The 16,301-nt window shown below is 51.0% G+C and overlaps 1 protein-coding gene across 1 annotated transcript; it reads right to left on the reverse strand.

Annotated features, from left to right (window-relative positions):
* Positions 1-4,971: 4,971 nt before the first annotated feature.
* CD300E (CD300e molecule) lies at positions 4,972-15,813 on the reverse strand. Its single transcript, XM_043457745.1, has 4 exons — positions 15,672-15,813; positions 9,823-10,170; positions 9,341-9,452; positions 4,972-8,252 (listed from the first exon to the last, which is right to left on the reverse strand). The coding sequence occupies exons 1-4, from the start codon at positions 15,709-15,711 to the stop codon at positions 7,937-7,939; spliced, it is 816 nt and encodes a 271-aa protein (XP_043313680.1). The 5' UTR covers positions 15,712-15,813; the 3' UTR covers positions 4,972-7,936.
* Between the last annotated feature and the right edge of the window lie 488 nt (positions 15,814-16,301).

Raw genomic sequence — 16,301 nt, forward strand, 5'->3', positions numbered from 1 at the left:
CCCAGACCCAGAGAAGCAAAAGGAGGCATGGTGGGGTTCAGCCTTGAGTGTGCCAGAAGGGAAGCACTCTGGGTGAGCTTCCTGTGGCTGCTGTAACATCGCCACAAAACTGGTGGCTTCAGTTCAGTTCAGTTCAGTCGCTCAGTCGTGTCCGACTCTTTGTGACCCCACGGACTGCAGCACGCCAGGCCTCCCTGTCCATCACCAACTCCCAGAGTTTACTCAAACTCATGTCCATTGGTAGCGTAAAGCATCACAATTGTATTATCTCCTAGCTCTGGAGACCAGAAATCTGAAATAAGCCTCATTGGGCTAGAATCAAGGGGCTGGCAGGACTGAGTTCCTTCAGGGGCTCTGGGGTAGCATCCACCTCCTTGCCTTTTCCAGCTTCTAGAGGCCACTGTGGGCTTCCAAATGGGCTCAGTGGTAAAGAATCCACCTGCCAATGCAGGAGACACAGGTTCGATCCCTGGGTTGGGAAGATTCCCTAGAGGAAGAAATGACAACCCACTCCAGTATTTTTGACTGGAGAATTCCATGGACAGAGGAGCCTGGCAGGCTACAGTCCATGGGGTCGCAAAGAGTCGGACACAGCAAGGCAACTAAACAAGAGGCCTCTGCATTGCTTGGCTCTTGGCCCCCTCCAGCTTCAAAGCCAGCTATAACACATCATCTTCCCCACATTATGTTGCTCCCCTCTCAAAGTCAGTGGATCGCCAATCTTAAATCTGTCTGCACGATGAGCCCCCCCCCCTCCCTTGCTGTGTAATATAACACATTCACAGGTTCTGGGGGTTAGGACATCTTTTGTGAATGTGCGCATGCTCAGTCGTGTCCCACTCTCTGTGGCCCCATGGACTGTAGCCCGCCAGGGTCCTTTGTCCTTGGGATTCTCCAGGCAAGAATACTGGAGTGGGTAGCCATTTCCTTCTCCAGCGAATCTTCCTGACCCAGGGATGGAACCCTCGTCTGCCGCACAGGAAGGTGGATTGTTTACCACTGAGCCCCCTGGGAAGGGGAGGGCCATTAATCTGCTCGGGAGGGTCACAGGCATATGCTCTGGTCCTCCTCTCCCCAGGTGTCAGGACGTCCCAGGAGGGAGTGGGGAGCTAGGGTTCCTGCTTTCTCACATTCACAACATGGGAGAGAGGCGTGACAGCAGCCTGAAGCCCACCCCCCCTTCAGAGGTCAGCTCTCTCATCAAAGGGCAGCGTCTCCCCCTCACGCCGCCCCAGTTTCCCCCCAGCATAGCCTGGTGCCCGCAGGCTCCCACGGTCAAGGTCCAGTTTCTCCCTGGGTCCTGCCTCCCAGAATCGCCCTCTCTCATCTTCCTCCCCTGCTACGGTCCAGCTTCCTTTCTCGAGGGTCCTGTTGCTTGGAGGGCTCTCATTTGCTCAGTAATGAGTCTGAAAGGGACGAGGTTATGGGAGATGCTTCACGCCCCGCTTCTGTCTTGCTCATTGCTGTGGGGGGTTGTCCCATGGAGCCACAGAATGAGGACTTCTAGAGAAGCTGAAGAAGCCTGGGGTAGTGGGCAGGGGGCGGAGGGAGGGGAGGGTGGGGCAGTCCCTGAGCTGGGACGGGTGAGAAGAGCACAGTGGGTGAAGGGCTATTTTAAGGCTGGCATTGCAGCGTGCCCGCTCTCTCTCTCAGGAAAACGGGTAGTGACTACATGACTCACCACGCTCAGGGCATATGGAGGCAGAGACCAAGGCTGGCGCGCTGGGTGGGGGGGGGTGCATTGAGGGGAGAGGGGGGGTCTTGGCACTGCTTGTGGGAGAGGGGATCAGACCCTCTTCTGTACTGGGAGGGACTATCCAGGGAGCCGAGACAACTGAGGGCCCAGCAGTGTAACTAGACCAAGTGTCAGATATGTGTTATGTGTACATATATGTAACACAAATACATTATCGTGTTAAATATTGTATATTATGCATATATACAGAATCTAGAAAAATAGTACAGCTGAACCTATTTGGAGGGCAGCAATAGAGACACAGATACAGACAACAGACTTGTGAACACAGCAGGGGGAGCAGAGGGTGGGACAAGTTGAGGGAGTAGCATTGAAACACACACATTGTCCGCGTTAGTCGGTCAGTCGTGTCCAACTCTTTGCGACCCCATGGACTGTAGCCCACCAGGCTCCTCCGTCCATGGGGTATCCCAGGCAAGAATACTGGAGGGGGTTGCCATTCCCTTCTCCAGGGGATCTTCCTGACCCAGGGATCAAACCAGAACCCAGGTCTCCCACTTTGCAGGCAGATTCTTTACCACCAGCTGAACCACCAGGGAAGCCCATTAGCATATGCAAAACAGATAGCCAGTGAGCACAACCCGGTCTCTGTGACAACCCAAGAGGGGCGGGATGGGGTGGGGGTGCGAGGGAGGCTCAAGCGGGGGGAGACATATGTGATTCACGTTGCTCTATGGCAGAAACCAACACAACATTGGAAAGCAATTACCCTCCAATTTAAAAAATACGTGTGTGTTATATGAGATATTCCTTCTTATATGCACTATCTGATGGGGGCCAGAGCAGGGACAGACCCCCTCCCAGGAGAACCGAACAGGTAAAAAGCCAGGTTGATGGGACAGAGGAACCTTTCTCCGCTTCTAAGAGGTGATATTAGATCTGAGCTTGGACGACAGGCAGAATTTACCAAGGGCAACACAAGGTGGCCAGGCAAGCTGAGGCCGAATCAGAAAGACAGGAGAGGGTCTAGACTGCGGGGGATTTGAGGAGGATCGTGGGAGAGCAGTCACAGGGCGGGATGGTAACAGACAGCAGAGGGTGCCGGCCCCCGGTGCCGAGCCTGTAGGGAGGCCCTGAAGGCTTGGCCCTTGAGCAGAATGGCTGCGCCCCTCGAGGAGACTTCCCCAGCAGGGACGCAGGCTTGCCCCTCCCTCACCCAGGTCTGAACTCAGGGACAGGGTAGAGAGGCAGGACCCGGGGCTCCCCTAAAGACGAAGCTCACTCCTGTGACCTGTGCCTCGTAAGCGTCCTCCTCTGCAGCATCCGCGTGGTGCTCTTGAGCTTCGTGAAGGTGGCCCTGCTGGGGGCCTGCTGTGAGCTGCGCCGTGGCTGAGCAGGAGTCTGGGGCAGCCCAGGGGGCAGTGAGCTGGGCTGAGCGGGAGAACCGCAGCGCGCTCACCACCAACACCCGCCCGCCTGCCCACCTGCCCGCCTGCCAAGCGGATGGAGAAGACGCTCCTGACTTCTTATCAGAGAAGGAGCGGTGATTTCAGTCCCAAAGGAGATGAGCGTTCCTGCTGCGGTGAAGATCCCTTTCATCCTGGCCTCAGAAGCCTGACGGGGCCTCTCTGCCTCCTGCAGCCTCTACCGCAGGATCAAAGAGAGGAGGGGAGATGGTGTTCCCCTTACACACGGGGTCCTCGGAGGCCCCTGTGATCTCACCTGGAGCGGGGGGTGTCCTTTCAATGCCTCCGTCCCTGTGACTCTAGAGGGGGGCAGCTCTTCCAAAGATAATTGACTAAGACCTTGTTCAGGACTCCTGCCCAACAATGGGTTTCAAAATTCTAGACCCATCGGTTTACATAAAACTGGAATTAAACTAAAAAGCTTTGGGACTTCCCTGGTGGTGCAGTAGTTGGGAATCCGCCTGCCAATGCAGGGGGACACCAGTTCGATCCCTGGCCCGAGAAGGTCCCACATACCTCGGGGCAGCTAGGCCCATGCGCCGCAACTCCTGAGCTCCAGAGCTGGAGCCCCACAGCAAGACAAGCCACTGCAATGAGAAGCCCGTGCACTGTGACGGAGAATAGCCCCCCTTGCTTGCCATGACTAGAGAAAGCCCGCACCCAGCAACAGAGACCGCATGTGGCCAAAAAAAATAAACAAAACTATTCTTTAAGAAGCTTTAACGAGTGTCTAGATGGGCAAAGACCCCCCACCATGGGCCGGGTGTACAGGGGTCCACCAAGCCCACCTTCTGTTGCATCCATACCTCCTAGAGGAAGACTGGCCGGAACACAGATAATTGAAGATGCGGTTGGTCCAGAGCCCAGCTCATGTGTTTGTGAGCTGTACATTTCTGCTGTACATTTCCTATTAAAATCTATGGATTTCCTGTGCTCCTTTGAGATTTCGTTGGGACACCAGTTTCATTTTTTATGTATGAGAGGACGACCCATATATTCTAGAGGGTGTGAAGTGACCCTAAATCAAACACAAGAGTTAGAACACATCTAGCAGTTGTGACTTGGCAGCAAGTAGAGGGAAGAGACCTAGAAGATACCTTTTTATCCCCTCACGGAGGTCGTGACTAGACTCCCTACATGTAGACGCAAACTGTAACTGATGGTTCTGCTAGTGGTATAGTCGCTCAGTCACGTCTGACTCTTTGCAACCCCATGGACTGTAGCCCACCATGATCCTCTGTCCATGGGATTTCCCAGGTGAGGATACTGGAGTGGGCTGCCATTTCCTCCCCCAGGGGATCTCTAGGAGGATGATAATGGGGAAAGCACTGGGAAACATTGCTCCAGGCTATGATCAGGGCAGTCCCAGTGCACCCAGGCTCCAGTCTGTGATTGGGGCAGTCCCAGTTCACCCAGACTCAGGAGGGGAAGGAAGTCCAGACCCTTAATAGGAGGAGCGTCAAGGAACTTCGAAGTCATGCTTTAAAGCTGCCACACACAAGTCTTGATCCAGCACCTTCACGTCACAGATAAGAACAAGGAGACATGAAGGGCGAGGACCCTGGGTGCCCAGTCGCAGAGCCAGGTAGCAGAGTCGAGTTTGCCCCTGGACCAGCATGCGTCTGGCTCACCCACCGTCCCCACAGATCCATCTGCGCTCTTGAGAAGGTCAGTTCCCAAGCCTGCTGAGGGCACCATATGGCCCCAGGCATAAATACCACGCAGGCACACGGTGTTCTGAAATTCTCTGCTTTGCTCAGAAGTCACAGACTGTACCCATAACCTGCATGGGTTTACGGACGTGTTTCATTTTGATCATTGTATTTTATTAATGGAATCTGTTGCCTGTATGTGAACATGAGGGATTTCACTTCCAGCTTCTCTCTTTATTTGCCATGCCATGCAGCCTGTGGGATCTTAATTCCATGACCAGGGATCGAACCCACACCCCCTGCTTTGGAAGCATGGAGTCTCAACCACTGGACTCCAGGGAAGTCCCCCAGCTTCTCTGCTGAAAGCAGTGGACCCACAATGCCACATCCTCTACATGGCATCAGAGTATTTTAAACCTTCCCAGGGCTTCCCTGGGCCTCCAGGACACCACTAAAACTTGAAGATTGGAAAGGAAGCATAAAAGTGTCCCTTTTTTCAGATGACATAATTGTCTATGTAGAAAATCCCACAGAATCTACCAAAAACAAACTGCTCAACCAATAAATGAGTTCAACCAGATCGCAGGATATAAAATCAATACACACACAAGAGAATCATATTTCTAGATACTAACAACAAGTTGGTAGAACATAAAACACTATTCCTAACTGCTTCCCCCCAAATAAGAAATACCTGGGTAAAAATCTAATGGAACCTGCATAGCATTTGTGTGCTAAAAGTTGCAAAATGCTGATGACAGAGGTCAAAGAATATTTAAATAAATTGAGAGATACACCTCATTTGTGGATGGAAGACTCAACATAGTAAAAATGTCAATTTTCCCAATATTGATCTATGCAATTGCTTGTTTATTGTCTTGTGTGCATGCGTGCCCAGTCAGTCCAGTCATGTCCGGACTCTTTGCAACCCCATGGACTGTAGCTCACCAGGCTCCCCTGTCCATGGGAACTCTCCAGGGCAGTGGGTTGCCATGCCCTCCTTCAGGGGATCTTCACTGACCCGGGGATCTAACCCAAGTATCTTACTGTCTCCTGCATTGGCAAGGAGGTTCGTTATCACTAGCGCCTCCTGGAAAGCCCCCAGTCCCTCCTAACTGCAGGGGCTTCAAAGACTCTGTCCTTGGCCCAGAACTCTTCCCTTGATGATTCCCCCTCTCTCCGGGCTCCGGTTTACTGCCCCACACATCTTCCCTCCAGCATTAACACTTTAACCCACATCTCTAGCTTCCTACTGTTCCTCTATGCCTGCTAATCCCAGTCTCATGGAGAAAACCAAGCTCTGTTTCACCCTAGCCTGCTCCTGACTTCCCTATTTCTCTCAATGATGCCTACCCTTCTGGTCTTCCAAGCTTGACATCTCCGTACTCCCAGACTCTTCCTTTCAGACTATCCTACTCATCAGCTGGGTAAGCCTTCCTAGAACACATCCATGACTCCAGGTTGATCTGCTCAAATTCATCCAAGTGTCTCCAGCAAAGCCTGAGTAGAAGTTGGATTCTAAACCCCTTCAACACACCCCCACCCTAGTTTTCCTAGGTCTTCCAAGGTTTTGCAGTTAGAACTGCACTGCCACAACTTCATCCCACTGGAATACGAAACACACGGCCACCATGGGAAACTGCGTGTGAACCTCACACTCCGCTGATTGGTCTTCTCGGACTGACTATTACAATGAGTATTTTCTGGCTCCCTGTTTTCACTTCTGCTGTTGCTGCTCTGAATATGTTCCTTCCCCCCGGCTCCCCAACCCCCCTTACCACCCCACTCGACTGAAAGTGTATACCTCCTTTAACATCAGTCTCAAATATCACCTCCTCCCCCTGATCCAGCCGGTGTGACATAATATTTTCCCCTCTGATGTCATGAAGCATCTCACCTGTGACTGCCCAGTGGCCCTGGCCAGCCCTGCCTGCACTCTACTGACTTGTGAGTTTATCTTCCTTAGAAAGTGCATCGCAAGCTCTCCTCTTGTCCATTATTATGCTTTCTATACCACCCTGTGTATATTTTACAGTCACGACTAGTATGTGCCTCTTTAGAACGAGGTTTTCCTTCAGCTGAGTCTGGGGCCAGCCCCAGCTCTCCTTGAGATGCCATGAATGTCCGCACCCTTATGGGAGACACATCAGAGCTTAGGTTCAGAGAGCAGCAGCCCTGCCGGAGAACTCAGTGCTCAGAGGAGCTCTCAGAGGAAAAGGGTCACTACGGGTGCAGAAAGGTGAGTGGAAAGGCTGACAGACTGTGCAACTCTTGCCTGCAAACTTCAGGGAGGGAGTGATGGATATGCGTCCAAGAACCAACCGAGCACTCCCCTGGGCTAAGGGTGTCTATGGTTATGGTGGCATTGCGCGATCCCAACGTGGGGAAGCATCTCCTTTCCTCTGTGTCCTGTGCCCTGTGCTTGGAGCTATGTCTGCCTCTTCTGCAAAGACGGTTAATTGTTGATAGATGGTCTCAACCAGACTTCTCCTAAACTGGATAAACCTGGACTCTCCATCGACTCTGTGCACGGGAGACCCTCCGAGTTAGGGAATTACCGGAGTGATAGTAGAGGTATCCACTGCCTCCTTCTACCATCACTGCTCCAAACAGCCACAGAATTGTAACTCGAAGCTGCTCAGTCATGGCTGGGCCAGACAGAGATGCACTCAGCCAAGTCAGACTCCGGTCACAAGGACACAAGAAGGCTCGAAGCCAAAGAGGCATTGGAAAAGAGGAAGAAACCCTGAGCTCACAGGTCAGCAGGCAGCTGCATGAGCAAACTCTGTCAGGACTAAACTCCCTTGGGATTGTCCCAGAGGAGCAGATGGAGTCCTGTGAGCCCAGGACTGAAGCTGGGAGGGGTGTGTCCTCAGGCAGCCTCCTGTCTGCAGGCAGGAGGTGGTCATTTCCCTGGCAATGCTGAACCAAGAAGCTTTTGTGCCAAGGAGAAGAGTAAAATGTCAGGCCTCTGAGCATGCAACTTCCAGAGAATTCTTGCCCTTGGGACGTGGGTGTGAGACCCAGGAATCAGGGGATATGGGGAGAAGAAAAGAGAACCCCCAAGCAAGGGCAGGGGTGACGGAGCCCTCCCTCACCTGAGGACTCAGAACGAGTGTCTTCTAAGATCCGGGACCCTCCCTGGACCAGTGCCCCCAGAAGACCTGAGTCCTTCCAGAATCTAGCAACTGCTGCCCCCCTGCCCTGGAGCCCAGAATCTGAAGGTCTCTCTTGTCCAGTCTGAAGAGCTGTATTCCTGGAAAGGGCGTTCCTAGGGACAGCATGCTGCACGGTGGACCTCCATGGTCAAACTGTCTCTCTCTTCCTCCAGGGCGCCTCTGAGGTCTGTTTACCCAGAGGACAGCCCCGACCATGCCCAGGAATAGGGGCAGCTTCAGGAAGACCAGGAGCAGGAAGTGGACATTGCTGAGCCGGGACCTGTGGGAGACATGGTGTCCGGAAATGAGCTGCCACCTCTGGAGGAGGTCCCAGGACCCTTCCCGCTCCCCCCCCCCGCCCCCACCCCCGCATCCTGACACTGAAGCCTAGATAAGGTGAAGTCGCTCAGTTTTCTCCAGCTCTTTGCAACCCCGTGGACTGTAGCCCACCAGGCTTCTCCATCCATGGGATTTTCTAGGCAAGAGTCTTGGAGTGGGGTGCCATTTCCTTCTCCAGGGGATCGTCCCAACCCAGGGATCAAACTCGGGTCTCCCGGATTGTAGGCAGACGCTTTAACATCTGAGCCACCAGGGAAGTTCCTAGATAGCTCAGGATCAAACCCGGAAGAGACCCAAGTCAGGGCAATCCCTCTCTGGGATTCCTGTCATCATTCCTGCCTCAGGAACTGCCCTTGGGACTCTCCTTAAAGGGAGGGAATGGAACGGAGGGAGGAGAGGGACCAGGCAGCGCCTGCTTCGAGAAGCATGCGTCCAAACTCAGCCTCTCCATCCCTTTCCTGCACACACAGTTTCCCCTGTTATCGGCTGACTTCTTACAACCAGTCCTCACCCAGACTTCAGAGACATCGCCCCCCATTCCCTTCAGGGTCTGACAGCATCACAGCCCTTCTGGGTATCTTTGGAAGGAGGAGACAGACCCAAATGTCAGCCTGGAACCAGCGCACCTCCCACAGAACCCCCAGGCAGCTCCGGGAAGCAGAATCTCTGGTAGAGCAAAGACCTTTAGATGAGAGCCTGGGCTAGGGGCCGCGGAATCAGGCCCCCGCATCCAGAGCCCCATGAGAAGGGAGACGGGGAGGGTGGGGGTGGGAGGAGGGGCTTCAAGTCCACCTGAAACCAGCCTCCATCTGTGTCCCTGCAGCTGCCCCTGGGGGAGAGGTTCACAGAACGGGTGCTATCCTCCACTCTACATGCAGCTTTGGAGAATATAAACATCAGAACCAGAGCTGGAGGGAAACCCAGCAGACGGTGAGGTACAAAGGTCATGGCATGCTGCCAGCCCCCACCCCAGGACCCCTAAGGCTGCTGACCCTCCTTCCCCATGGTCTCCAGGCCTGGGGCCCTTACCCTGGGCAGTGGTTCGACATCTCCTTGATGCTGAGGTTCTGTCCATCATTCACTGTCGGGAAGGTAGCCGGTACAGCCGGACAGGCGATGCTCCCTGGGGTGGTACTTGGCGCTGGAGATCAAAGCATGCCCCAGGCATCACTGTCTCCCCAGTCCCACACTAAGCACCCATGTGGCTCTGATGTCACACAGAATCATCCAGTGACCACTACTTTCTACTGAAGCGAGTCAGTGTGTTCAGGGGTCTCTGCCTCTCTGTAAGGGCAAGGGTGGTGCCGTGTGGGGGGTACCTATGCCCCCCAGCCCACGCCAAAGCTGAAGGGTCAGCTGCCTTCCTCCCTGACTGCACCCTAGGCTCCTCCCAACACCAGTGAGACAGAGGACAAGACAAGACCCAGGACACTGTTCATTAGCGCCCATCCTTGTCCGCAAGCGCACTCTTTTCCCATAAGCTCTGCTGCTGGACCAAGGGGAGCTCTTACCTGGGGAAACAGACACCTCAACCTGGACCGAGGGGTCCAAGGACAACACGTCCAGGATCCAGACAGTCTGAATTCGACACCAGTAGGATCCAGTGTCGTTTATGTTGAGGTTCTCCAAGGTCACTGTGAAGGTCAGGTTATCCGTGTGGTCTCTGATGGACACGCGGCCGTTCCTCTTTTCTTTCTCCTCTCCTTCGGTCTCCACAATCTTGCGACACGTTGTGCCATACTTTCCTCGGCACCAGTATTTGTTATGCCCCTTATATGCCTTCTCGTACTGACACCGGATACGCAGAGAGCTCCCCGCGGTGCCCGCCACAGAGCCGGGGCCCGTCAGTGACAGAGAGCCTGGAAAACACAAGCCAGATCCCAGGACTCCGTCCAAAGAGGCCCCATCAGCAGCTCTTTGCTTGAAGCCCAAGGGGAAAGCTACCAGGGAGGCATGGACCACTCCAGGCTCGGGGATGGGGACCTGGAGAGACACCTGGATTTAAGACCTAAGCCAGAGGGTCTGGAGACGGCGGGCAGCAGGACCAGTTCAGACCTCTGCCCGGTGACCCAGACACGCTGCCTGACTGCACGGGTACCCTGTCCCTGGGAACACGGGGAGTCGGACCACAGCAGGAGGCGGGAGTAGAGAGGGCTGGCAGTCCTGCCCTGTTCTTTTTTGTTGTTTGCTTGCTTTGTTTTAATTTAGACTTTTTATTTTCTACTGGGGTATAGCTGATTAACAACATCAGGATAGGTGAACAGGAAAGGGACTCAACTGTAAATACATGTGTCCATTCTCCTCCAAACTCCCCTCCCATCAGCCTGCCCTGTAACATTGAGCAGAGTTCCCTGTGCTACACAGTAGGTCCTCGCTGGTTTTCCATTTTAAATACAACAGTGTGTACATGTCCGTACCCAGCTCCCTAAGTATCCCGTCCTCCCATCAGGCCCTCCTGGCAACCATAAGTTTGTTCTCAAAGTCTGTGGGTCTTTTTCTATTTTGTAAGTTCATTTGCATCATTTCTTTTTAGATTCCATATATAAGGGATGTCATAGGATATTTCTCCTTCTCTGACTTGCTTCACTTAGTATGACACTCTTTAGGTCCATCCATGTTCCTGCAAAGGGCTTTATGTCGCTCTTTTTACTATCCTGCGCTGTCCTTAACCCTGCAGCCTCTGCCGGCATGAAGGCATGAAGTTTGGTCGTATGACCAAAATACTTCCCTTTGGAGTAAGATTTCTGCATCCTGGGTGTTTTGTAATTCAAACTATTTCTTTAAGAATACAACTTCTTGGGATTTCCCTGGTGGTCCGCTGGTTAAGAATCTGCCGTGCAATGCAGGGGACATGGATTTGATCCTTGGTCAGGGAACTAATATCCCAAATGCTGAAACGAAGAACCCACACACTGCAACCAGAGTGTGTGAGACACAACAGGAGACCACACCTGGCACACCAAAGCCCTCACGCGCCACAGCTGAGACCTGATGAAGCAAGCAGTCTTTTTTAAAGAGTATAACTTCTTGTTTACTCTGCTCTCCACATGTTCTCAAGGGAGAAAAGATAAATCTCTGGCTCTCATCACAGACCCTCAGATTTAGAAGGTGGCTTATAAGATCACAGCCCAATTTCGACCTAACCCACAAATATGTCAAAAGCAAATGTTCATGAAATATGTTGACAAGTGATACCAAGTTACTGGTGTTTGAATGAGGAAGCCGGGTTGGATTGGGAAGGAGCTGGTAGGTCTAAGTTAAAGGTAGCATCCCTTGGGTTGGGTTGCATCATCTTGGGTTGGCCAGTGAGCTCACAGAGGTTTGCTAAATTATATATGATTAACATAAAAGAGGGCCTTCTATGGACCAGTGATGAGAAGGCATCCAGCCAAGACCAACCCAATCTGGACACCAGAAGTTAACAGAAAAAAAGAAGATTCTACTAATTCCAAGAGAGTACTCTCCTCTGTCCTGCTAGAATGTGCCTGAATGCAAGATTAGCAAGTCTTACGTGGGGTTATATAAATTCGTGTGTGCATTTTTTAAGGAGAGTGTTTGCTGGTTGCTTGAAGTTCACAGGAGCGAGAGTCGGACAGCAATGAGTTCAGAATGGAAACACTAGGTGGTCAGCAGAGCAATCTGCAGGTCGCACCTTGAGCAGTTTTGTGAACATCACAGGCTTTGCTTTGTTCTAGGTACCCCGTGGGCGTCAGAAAGAGCCCTGGGGAGGAGGCTCATCTGGATTTAATTTTCAGTTCTTTCACTTACTGGATATGTCACTAACCCCTTCACAGTTTTATCTGTAAAGTGGGAATGATATTAACTGCCCTGCTTGCGTCAATTACTCAGAGGGGAACGGTAGGAAGGTTCCTTAAAAAACTAAAAATAGAGCTACCATGTGACCCAGCCATCCCACTGCTGGGCATATGTCCAGAGAAAGCCATAATTCAAAAAGATACACACACCCTAGTGTTCACGACAGCAGTATTTACAACAGCCAAGACACGGAAGCAACCTAAATGTCCACCAACAGAGGAATGGGTAAAGATGTAGTACATGTTATATACACAACGGAGTATCACTCATCCATAAAAAAGAATGAAATCATGCCATTTGCAGCAACATGGATGGGTCTAGAGTTTGTCATACTGAGTGAAGCCAGTCAGACAAAGACAAATACCATATGATATTGCTTATATGTGAGATCTGAAAAATGGTACAGAGATAGAGTCACAGATGTGGGTGACAGTGTTATGGTTACCAGGGGGAGAGTTGGGGAAAGGATAAACTGGGAGGTTGGGATCGAAATATACGCGCTACTGTATATAAAATAGATAGCTAATAAGAACCTACTGTATAGCACAGGGAACGCTACTCAATACTCTGGAAAAGAACCTAAAAGAGGATGGATACATGTATATGTGTTGCAGGCAGACTCTTTATTGCTGACCACAAGGGAAGCAGCCTGCAAAGCAAGAGACCCAGGCTCCATCCTTAGGTTGGGAAGATTCCTTGGAAAAGGGAATGGCTACCCACTCCAGTATTCTTGCCTAGAGAATTCCACGGACAGAGAAGCCTGGTGGGCTACAGTCCATGGGGTGGCAAAAAGTCAGACACGCCTGAGCAACTTTTACTTATGTCCGAATGACTGATTCACTTTGCTATACACGTGAATGCCGTACACAGCATTGTGAATCAACTGCGATCCAATACAATTTTTTGAAAAGTTGCTCAGAAGGCTAAGTTGTACCGTAGGTTTGAAAGTGTTTGTAGGTTGTAATGTGCTATTCTTGCTCATTCTATATTGGAATTCACTTCCTCCATCTTCATTCTTTTTCTCTTTGTTCTGGAATCGCCCTTACCGTCTTTCTTTATATCCCTTACAACCCTCGTGGGTGCCCTCCATAAATTTAAAGTAATCACATTTTTCCATATCGTGTTTGTAACCCCAGATGGGTGCACAGGGTGGGGGAGGGAGCTGGGATGAAAAAGAAGAACTGAAACTTAAATCTTTACAAGTGACTTCAAAGTTCCGATCTGAGCCCACGTGAAACATCAGCTGCAAACGTTCTCAAGACGCAAAAATGAGGCCGTAGCTCTGGAGAGTTCAGCCAGTTCCACAGAAAGAGGTGGGAAGAGGTTTCCACCTTCAGTTTAACTGCACCCAGGCTGGGGCACTTAGACATTTTATTAGATTTAAACAAGAAGATTAAACAAGCACTGATATGCTGGTAAACCAACTCCCTAGGGGAGAAGCCTGATTCGTAGTGTTTGCCGGTTTCCAAGGTGTGAATACTCTACCCCATGACTGGTTTCTTTTTCCTTTTTTATTTTTTTTTTAAACTTTTTATTTTACTTTGGAGTACAGTTGATGAACAATGTTGCATTAGTTTTGGGCTGTACAACAAAGTGATTTAGTTATACACGTGGAATACATTCTACACATCTGCTGCTGCTAAGTCACTTCAGTCGTGTCCGACTCTGTGCGACCCCATAGACGGCAGCCCACCAGGCTCCGCCGTCCCTGGGATTCTCCAGACAAGAACATTGGAATGGGTATAAATATATATATATATTATTTTTCAAATTATTTTCCTAATTACATTGTTACATATTGAACAGAACATTGAACAGAGTTCCCTGTGCTGTACAATAGATCCTTTAAATCTCCCCCTTTTCCACCCACTTTTCCAGAAGAGTCTGTGATTACATTGGGCAGGCTCTACATTTTGTGAGGGAGCCTAACATAAAAATTACTCTAAAAGCATGAAGAAAATCCTCTAATTTTTATCCTAAATTTACAAATATCATATATTAATGCATATGTGTGGAATCTAGAAAAAATGGTACAGACGATCTCATTTGCAAAGCAGAGCCACAGATATAGGGAACTAAGACACAGACAGCAAGGGTGGAAAGTGGGGAGGATGGCAGGATTTGGGAGGTTGAGACGGTCTTGTACACATTACTGTGTATAGAGTAGATGTGAGAACCTGCTGTGGAGCGCAGGGGACTCGACGCAGTGCTCCACGGTGACCTCAACGGGAAGGAAATCCAGAAAAGAGGGGATGTATGTACACATACGGCTGATTCGCTTGACTGTACTGTAGATGCTAACGCATCACTGTAAATCAGCTATACTCCAATAAAAATTGACGTTAAAAATGTGCTCTCCTGCACTGTGAATGTCTCTTTAAAGATGTCCTCTTCTGAAAGCTCAACCTTTGAGGAACAATTTGATCATGTTCTTCCAGGAGGGATTTAACGTGGAAGCAGAGGTTGCGCTTCTAGACTCTTGGTTCATCCCTCCTGACAAACCTTTCGTACCCCTTTCAACTGAGCCCTGGCCAGACAGCGCGGCTGCTCCTTCCTGATCTTTCTACAGCCTCCAGTATCTCCGCGCTTTTGCATCAGCTACTCCGATTTTCCACTCAGCTGACTCATTCATCGTTCCAGACTAACTCCCAGTCATGCTTCAGGGAGACCTGTATCCTTCCAGGAGCAGAACTGGGGGCCCTGTGTGCACACTCATCACCACATGAGCAAATCTCTTCTATAGCAAGTTCCACGCATGTCTGACTCTTTGTGACCCCGTTGACTGTAGCCCTCCAGGCTCCACGGTCCAGGGAATTCTCCAGGCAAAAATACTGGAGCGGGGGGCTCCCCGGTGGTCCAGTGGTTAAGAATCCGCCTGCTAAGACAGGGGACATGGATTCAGTCCTGGGCAGGGAAGATTCTACATGCTGCAGGGCAAGTACTGAGGCTGCACGCCTCGAGCCTGTGCTCTGCAACAAGAGAAGCGCCCGCAATGAGAAGCCATGCACCTCACAGAGTGGCCCCTGCTCGCCGCAACCAGAGAAAGTGATGAAGGCCCAGTGCAGCCATCAATAAATTCTTTTTTTTTTAATAAAAAGAATTCTGGAGTAGGTTGCCATTCCCCTCTCCAGGGGATCTTCCTAACCCAGGGATCGAATCCGCATCTCCTGCCTTCCAGGCAGATTTATTACTGTCTGAGCTACCAGGGAAGCCCTAGTTTCATGCAGTAGCGTAGTAACTTGACCCCTTCATCCAATCACGAGTCCCTGAGTGCAGAAATTGCTCTGAATTACCACTTCCAGAACAGTCCTGGTACACAGTTGGTGCTCAATAAGTGCGTGTAGGCACACAGTGGGGCTCAACAAGTGTGTGTAGGACCATAAGATGAATGTCTGAATGTATAAAAGGCAGATGAACTGATTTCTGCTTCCCTCCCATTTCTGCTGATGCTCTGCCTCTGGCTTGAACCCAGGACAGATCTTCTACTGTTCTACGGTTCTGCCCCCTGCAAAACCAAGTTCCCAAAGGCCCCAGCCCCACTCACCTGGGAGGCAGAGAAGGAGAAGAGCTGAGGGCAGCCACATGGTCCTATCTCCCTGGCAGGTGGCCCCAGAGGATCCAGGTCCCAGCTGAAGTCTAGGTGTCAACAACTGAGCCTGGGCCACCCACCTTCCACTTGTTCAACATTCCTTTGCGTTACTTGCTCATCTACTTCCTTTATAATTTCTTAGCTACTTCCTAATTTGAAGCCTTACTTAGAAAAAGGGGAAGGGTGGCAAGAGACACTTCAGAGAATAGACAAATCAGCAAGAGAAATCTAGCAACTTTTTTGTCCGTTTAGTAACAATATGAGGTTTGGGTCATACCTTGGCCTTCATGATCTCAATCCCTAGATATAACAACAGAGGAGACCCTTTGTCCCTTGCCTTTCTCTGTCTTCCCTCCTCTCTGGCGGCCTACTTTTGTTGCTACTGTTGTTTTTGTTTTGTTTCTGGACGCACCACATCACATGTGGGATCTGAGTTCCCCGACCAGGGATCGATCCTGAGGCCCCCACACCGGGAGGGCGGAGCCTTAGCCACTGGACCATCAGGGAAGTCCCTTCCTGTGTCATTTCTTCAACACTGATAACAGCCGGAGGGAGGCTATGGTCCTCACGTTATTCGATCCACCA

Source organism: Cervus canadensis, chromosome 1, assembly GCF_019320065.1.
Source record: "Cervus canadensis isolate Bull #8, Minnesota chromosome 1, ASM1932006v1, whole genome shotgun sequence".
In the NCBI taxonomy this organism is placed as follows: Eukaryota; Metazoa; Chordata; class Mammalia; order Artiodactyla; family Cervidae; genus Cervus; species Cervus canadensis.